General features: G+C 43.3%; 1 protein-coding gene across 1 annotated transcript; it reads right to left on the reverse strand.

Moving 5' to 3' along the window:
* Positions 1–247: 247 nt before the first annotated feature.
* On the reverse strand, positions 248–7,820 carry LOC309569717 (uncharacterized protein). Its single transcript, XM_082275680.1, has 2 exons — positions 7,395–7,820; positions 248–981 (listed from the first exon to the last, which is right to left on the reverse strand). Exons 1-2 carry the CDS (start codon positions 7,774–7,776, stop codon positions 263–265), a joined length of 1,101 nt encoding a protein of 366 aa, XP_082131806.1. The 5' UTR covers positions 7,777–7,820; the 3' UTR covers positions 248–262.
* Positions 7,821–8,164: the final 344 nt, after the last annotated feature.

Below are 8,164 nucleotides of genomic sequence, written 5' to 3' on the forward strand. Positions count from 1 at the left end.
ATTGGAAGTTGATCATCATCTTCAAGCATGTTATGCATCTTTTATTATTTGATACATATGAATCTGTTTTTTAACTGTTGCACTTATATTCACATCACTTATTAGAATTAGCGCCGATCTATATTTTTTCAAAATTAATCAGTACAAATATTTTTTTTACTCTTTAATCTTTCTTACATAATGTGTTTCTTTTGAATACTCCCGAGCAGACTTAAAAACAGCAATATAAAAGCAACAAGAGACTAATTTTAAAAAATACATTTTATTTTTTCGTATGGGTTGGTGTTCCATCATGAAGCTCCCTCTTTTTTCTACGCTTTCTACGTGCCTCTTCATTTGTCTGACTGGTTGTGTGATGTGGTAATTGCGAATCGGATGGAGCTGTTCTCGTGGAAAAGTATTTTCCTGTGTCATTAGAGCTGGGAGTAACTTGAGGCAGTGTACTTGTTGTTTCTTTTGTTGGATCTGAAGTACCTAAATGGGTTGCTAAATGATTCACAGTGCTAACCAACTGTGAAAGAATCTGATTCCTTTGCTCTTCTATTGCAATGTGTTCCTTATGAATATTTAGTAACAGGTCCATTTTTTCAATGTGATCTCGTCGAAATTCTTTAAGTTCTTGGCGAACCGCATGCAATTGTTGTCTCACTGAGCGATGAAAGGCCTCCTGGTTTTGATAAAGGAGATGGCAGATTTCTGGAAGACCTTCATCTTTAGAAGTCCTCTCAATCAAACGCTGTCGCAATGTTTCTGGATCCTGATGAATGTCTTCTTCAGTCTGGAACTCCGATGTACTCTCAGAAATTTCCTCTTTCACTTTCACAGCCAGATGTTCTTTAAAGTCAGTCCATTCTTCTTCAGTAGCATCTAGCTTTTGCTCAGAAGATTGTGTTTCAGGAAAATGCTGAACCTCCGAGGTAAATTCTTCATCAGGAGACAGCTGAGCTTCTGGAGAAGGAGGCTCAGGAGGAGACCAGCGTCCTATAAATTCAAATTATATTTTACTTTACCTATATGCTATATAATATAGTACAACCATGCCCAAAAGCATAAATTGGGAATAATCAGTGAATTAAACATACAATACATAATTTTCCATGTTCTCAGTCTTTCAGTAAAGCAACTAGATGCCCCAGTGTGAGTTTATTGGTCTATCAATCTACTTTTCCATTTACAATATGCCAGCTTCATGAAAGTCTAAAGGTTAAAGCGGAGTTCCACCCTGGGAATACTTTTTTTTAATAAAAATACCCCCGGGACAGTCAGGGCTTGTACATTCCACAATGGCTAGCCTCTGATTTGTCTCGGGTTGCACTTACCTTTTAGGAGAAATACTTACCTTGAAAAAGTATTGTCCAGCGCTGCCATCTCAGGTGTGGGCAGCTTGAAGCCAGCGCGATCCTCTTCTGCGTCCTCTTCCGTCTTCTTCGGTCCCACGATGCACTGCACCGGCCCCGCCGTCACTTCCGGTGCGCGCGCGTCATCCCTCCACAGATCCTGGGCATGCCCAGAAGCTATTTAGAAGGGAATGACGCGCGCGCACCGGAACTGACGTCGCACAGGCGCATTGATTCCTGGGAGCGATGACGTTCAGCTCCCAGGAATCATTGCAAAGCCAGGAAGTGAGGAATCGCCGTGGCCGCCGAGGGGAGGAAGAAGGAAGTAAGGTAAGTATATTTTCTTCTATACGAGGTAAGTAAAAAAAAAAAAAATTGCGATTATCCATTTGTTTTTCAGGTGACCCGGAGCGAGAAGATGGAGGTAAGTATAAATTTAGGGTGGAACTCCGCTTTAATGTTCAAATATCTAACATGAGCAGTGTGAAGGTACTATTTTTTGCTGGCAGGTTGGAGAACCGAGGACACAAAGATGAATCTGAATTTAAACAATACAATCATAAACCACTGATACCCACTTGCTTGAAATCAATGTTTTCTACTCAAATAAAGGACACAGAGTCTTGCTTATATCTTATTATTTAAAGCGGTTGTAACCTTCTAAAAAAAAGTCACTGCCGGCCCCTCTCTTTTATGCAGTTATAACACACAGTGTACATATTTGTGGAAAACAAATCCTCTAAATACAGTTTTTCAGATCTCTTCATGTGACTCCCGACCACTCTCCTACTCTGATGTACGGGCAACAGAGGGAGGGACCGAGATCTCCCTCTGATGTCAGCAGGGGAGGTCACGTGACCATTGCTGGGACAAGGTCATCTAGAGCTCAGGGCAATTATATCAAACTGAACCCCCTCCCCAAGATGTATGAACATTATTTTTCAGCAAGAATCAGCCAACCCCCCAACAAAATTGAGCACTAATCTGCATGCTTAGCCTCTAAGCAAAAATTCCCCGTCGTCCCAGGACAAATCTGCCCCCTGCTGAAATTCCCCCCTCCCAGCACAAATCTTTGCTCCCTCATCCCCCTCCCAACTCAAATGTTCTCTTTCTTCAAAACCCCAAAGCACAAGCCCCCACCCAAAAAAATAAAAATGTCTTCTCCTTGCACAAATCCTCTACCCCTCAAATTTCCCCTCAGAGTACACCCCCTCTCCCAGCACAAATCCCCCCTACCATATTACCTCTTCTAGCAAAGATTCCCCCTCCTAGCACAAATCCTCTACCCCCATTCCCCCTCACAACACAAATCCCCCCAAATCACCACTCCTAGCACCCCCATCTAGTTTTCCCCCCTATAACAATTCTTACCCCCTGCTGCCTCCTAAATTCCCCCTCCCAACACAAATACCCCCCCAGTCTACCTTGTGGCGCCCCCCACCGCATATGATACCACAGTGCCCAGCGCAGCTGCCCCTCCAGCCCACCCCTTGTCCTGGCCCTGCGCGTGACAGCTGTAGCCCTTAGATGGGGGAGGAGTGGCCAGGAGTTACGTGAACCACCTGAAGATCTCTGAAAAATGGTATTTAGAGGCTTTATTTTCCTCAAATATGTACACTGTGTGTTATGGCTGCATAAAAGAGAGAGGCTGGCAGTGACATTTTTAAAGATTTACTTTATTACTAATAGCGGCGGGGGGGGGGGGGGGGGGGGTGGAGACAGCTTACAGACACAGGAGTTGACAGGCAGGTAGGGAGGGGGAGAGGGGCGAGAGAGGAGAGCTGCGGATGACGAAGACACGTCAACTGACCATGGTAGTCAGGGCTCAGCAGGACAAGCCAAGTTTTTTACAGCTTATAGAGGGGCAAGTTAGACAGCTCAAGCACTGTGCTGTTTAACCTGATATAAGGGAACAGGATCTCTTTTTTTTTTAAGTTCTTTTTTTAGGTTTGAATTCTCCCCAAATGCCCTGAGAGCCCCTGAACCTTGGGTTGATCAGTATGAAAACTTAGAGCCAAGGTTTTATTATTGTCCATGACTCTGCAGGGCAGTAAGGGAAGGAAGATCCACATTATTTTTTGTTTAAATTGAGGTGTTATTTGTAGGTTTACATTTAAAGAAATCATGAAATAAATACTTGGTCAGCTATCACTAGTCTTCTTTGGTTGCTGAATCATATGGTACATTGAAGTTGCTGGCTCTTCAGCACCATACTGGACCCTCATACAATTTTGGCAGTCCCCAGTCTCTCTTTTCAGGCTGGACAAATAAGAGTGGTATCTCCATCTAGAGGTTTAAGATTGTGTTGAGTTGCTATTCTATGTATTCACACTGACTTACATGAGTTGAGAAGAAGCAGAACAGGGCAATCTTATTTAGCTAACTGTGAAGCAATGCAATCTCAGCAATAAATGCAGGTGGCTTTTGCTTCATAATACTGTATGTGGTTCTAATTCAATACATTTTTAAGTTCTATTAATGCTTAATATATTACTGAATATTTATAAAGGTCACACAATACGGTTCAAAGACATACAGTATCTCACAAAAGTGAGTACACCCCTCATATTTTTATAAATATTTTATTATATCTTTTCATGTGACAACACTGAAGAAATGACACTTTGCTACAATGTAAAGTAGTGAGTGTACAGCTTGTATAACAGTGTACATTTGCTGTCCCCTCAAAATAGCTCAACACTCAGCCATTAATGTCTAAACCACCAGCAACAAAAGTGAGTACACCCCTAAGTGAAAATATCCAGACTGGGCCCAAAGTGTCACTACCGTTACTTTCCAGCACTGTGTTAGCCCTTTTGGGCATGGAGTTCACCAGAGATGACATCACGGAGCTGGTGGATGTTAGAGACCTTGCGCTCCTCTACTTTCCATTTGAGCATTCCCCACAGATGCTCAATAGGGCTTAGGTCTGGAGACCTTTGCCAGTCCATCATACTCCTACCCCTACATACTCATCCATCCTCAGTCCATTTACCCTCAGCTTCTTTAGCAAGGCAGTGGTCATCTTGCAGGTGTGTTTGGGGTTGTTTGTTGGAATACTGCCCTGCGGCCCAGTCTTCGAAGGGAGGGGATCATGCTCTGCTTCAGTATGTCACAGTACATGTTGTCATTCATGGTTCCCTCAATCAACTGTAGCTCCCCAGTGCCGGCAGCACTTATGCAGTCCCAGACCATGACACTCCCACCATGCTTGACTGTAGGCACTTGTCTTTGTACTCCTCACGTGGTTGCCACCACTCACGCTTGACACAATCTGAACCAAAAAGGTTAATTTGGTCTCATCAGAACACAGGACATGGTTCCCGTAATCCATGTCCTTAGTCTGCTTGTCTTCAGCAAACTGTTTGCGGGCTTTCTTGTGCATCATCTTTAGAAAAGGCTTCCTTCTGTGACAACAGCCATGCAGACCAATTTGATACAGTGTGCAGTGTATGGTCTGAGCACTGACAGGCTGACCCCCCCCCCTACAACCTCTGCAGCAATGCTGGCAGCACTCATACATCTATTTCCCAAAGACAACCTCTGGATATGATGCTGAGCATGTGCACTCAACTTCTTTGGTCGACCATGGCGAGGCCTGTTCTGAGTGTAGCCTGTCCTGTTAAACTGCTGTATGGTCTTGGCCATTGTGCTACAGCTCAATTTCAGGGGCTTGGCAATCTTCTTATAGCCTAGGCCATCTTTATGTAAAGCAACAATTCTTTTTTTCAGATCCTCAGAGAGTTCTTTGCCATGAGGTGCCATGTTGAACTTCCAGTGGCCATATTTGTCTTAAGGTGCCATGTTGAATTTCCAGTGACACCCCTCACATTTTTGTAAATATTTTATTATATCTTTTCATGTGACAACACTGAAGAAATGACACTTTGCTACAATGTAAAGCAGTGAGTGTACAGCTTGTATAACAGTGTAAATTTGCTGTCCCCTTAAAATAACTCAACACACATCCATTAATGTCTAAACTGCTGGCAACAACAGTGAGTGCACCCCAAGTAAAAATGTCCAAATTGGGTCAAATTAGCCATTTTCCCTCCCTGGTGTCATGTGACTCGTTAGTGTTACAAGGTCTTAGGTGTGAATGTGGAGCAGGTGTGTTAAATTTGATGTCATCGCTCTCACTCTCTTATACTGGTCACTGGAAGTTCAACATGGCACTTCATGGCAAAGAACTCTCTAAGGATCTGAAAAAATGAATTGGTGCTCTACATAAATATGGCCTAGGCTATAAGAAGATTGCCAAGCCCCTGAAACTGTGCTGTAGCATGGTGGTCAAGACCATACAGCATTTTAACAGGATAGGTTACACTCAGAACAGGCCTCGCCATGGTTGACCGAAGAATTTGAGTGCACGTGCTCAGCGTCATATCCAGAGGTTGTCTTTAGGAAATAGAGGTATGAGTGCTGCCAGCATTGCTGCAGAGGTTGAAGGGGTGGGGCGTCAGCCTGTCAGTGCTCAGACCATACGCCGCACACTTCATTAAATTGGTCTGCATGGCTGTCAACCCAGAAGGAACCCTCTTCTAAAGATTATGTACAAGAAAGTTTGCTGAAGACAGGCAGACTAAGGACATGGATTACTGAAACCATGTCCTGTGGTCTGATGAGTTCAAGAATAACTTATTTGGTTCAGATGGTGTCAAGCATGTGTGGCAGCAACCAGGTGAGGATACAAAGACAAGTGTTTCTTGCCTACAGTCAAACATAATGGTGGGACTGTCATGGTCTGGGGCTGCATGAGTGAGCCGGCACTGGGGAGCTACAGTTCACTGAGGAAACCATGAATGCCAACATGTACTGTGACATACTGAAGCAGAGCATGGGCCCCTCCCTTTGAAGACTGGGCCACAGGGCAGTATTCCAACATGAAAACGACACTAAACACACCTCCAAGATGACCAAAAAAAAGCTGGGGGTAAAGGTGATGGACTGGTCAAGCATGTCTCCAGACCAGAACCCTATTGAGCATCTGTGGGGCATCCTTAAACAGAAGGTGGAGGAGCGCAAGGTCTCTAATATCCACCAGCTCCGTGATGTCGTCATGGAGGAGTGGAAGAGGACTCCAGTGGCAACCTGTGAAGCTCTGGTGAACTTCATGCCCAAGAGGGTTAAGGCAATGCTGGAAAATAATGGTGGCCACACAAAATATTGACACTCTGGGCCCAATTTAGCATTTTCACTTAGGGGTGTACTCACTTTTGTTGCCAGTGATTTAGACATTATTGGCTGTATGTTGAGTTATTTTGAGGGGACAGCAAATTTACAGTTATACAAGCTGTACACTCACTACTTTACATTGTAGCAAAGTGTCATTTCTTCAGTGTTGTCACATGAAAAGATATAATAACATATTTACAAAAATGTGAGGGGTGTACTCACTTTTGGGAAATACTGTATGCTTTTTATGGCATTTTAATCTAATAATAAATAGCTGCACTTAGATGGTGGCACCCTCTTTCTTTTGTTTATTGTATGTGTATTAGAGTTAACTTAAGACTCAAGTTTCGAGGAACTGTAACCATCACTCAGTGGCTGAACTGTTTATGGTTACTCCAGTTTTTAAGACTTTTAGGATTTCTTCACCTTCACAGCCTCTTTGTTCCCTATTGTATATACTTTATGCTCAATTGTTGCACAATAGTCATTACCTGGCGATCCTGCTAGAAATCAAGTGTGCTCCTAACTTTCTACTATGCACTGCCAACGCTGCCTCTATTGCACAAAATCCCAAGCAGTTTTGCTAGCCCTGTCTTAGTTCACCCCTGCTGGACTACAGGACTACCCCTATCTGTGTCTGTCCCTCTGCACATGCATATACTGATTTCTGTTTTGTTAATCCCCAAGAGCTTGGTCCAACCTTGTTGTGTAAAGCAAAAGTGCTATTGTGAAATGAGGTTATGAGGGGATGGATCTTGAAAGAGGATGAAGGTAAAAGAAAAAAATCCATGTAGGGACATCTACTAAATGGGGAGAGGGAGGTTTGTGGTAAAAGTGAATCATGGCTATGCAAATCCTATATACAAGAGCAAAAATAAATACCTGGACATTCATAGGTGCAGGGGTCAGCAGAATCAATTAAGCCAGGAATTCCATCAGTAACCGGACTTAAGATTGACTTGATTTTCTCCTCCCAATCTGCATAATATACATTCAATGCTTGATGTGAGCCAGACCTCCGCCAGTGCTTGGTCATCTTTGCCCTCACAAACCTTTTGCAGTCTGCAAATCTCTTTTTGCAAGTATCCACATTGCGAACACTAACACCCAAGCCATTTATTGACTCCAAAATGCCTCTCCATATTCTTTTTTTCTCAAAGTTTGATGTCCTGGAGGCATCATCCCCATATAACTTGGAATAATTTTCTAGTACTTTAGTGACTAAAACATCATTTTCCTCTTCTGTGAATTTTATGTTTCTCATTCTGTCCTTATATGAGCCACCACTTGTCCCCTGCTCAGGATCCGAAAATGAGTTTTCATTTTTGTGCCAGGCATGGCGGTTAACTCCAGTTTCTTGGCGTCTCTTACTCTGCCATTTTTCTCTTTCCTTAACTCCATGATTCTGTTCCTGATCAGAGTCTAATCTATCATATGACTGCAAACTGGAGTCCTTGCTAACCCTGATCTGAGCCACTACTGCACCAGTCCCTACCTGCTCCAGTCCAGCTTTACTCCAATCTTCTGCCATGATCAACTGACGTACAAATTTAATGCCAATCTGACAATAAACAAAATTTTAACACTACATATTTACTGGGAACAATCACATCATCGCACCATGGCATCAAATTTAAACCACAGTGAGGGGA

This window comes from Pelophylax lessonae (genome assembly GCF_965119305.1).
Source record: "Pelophylax lessonae genome assembly, chromosome: 13".
In the NCBI taxonomy this organism is placed as follows: domain Eukaryota; kingdom Metazoa; phylum Chordata; class Amphibia; order Anura; family Ranidae; genus Pelophylax; species Pelophylax lessonae.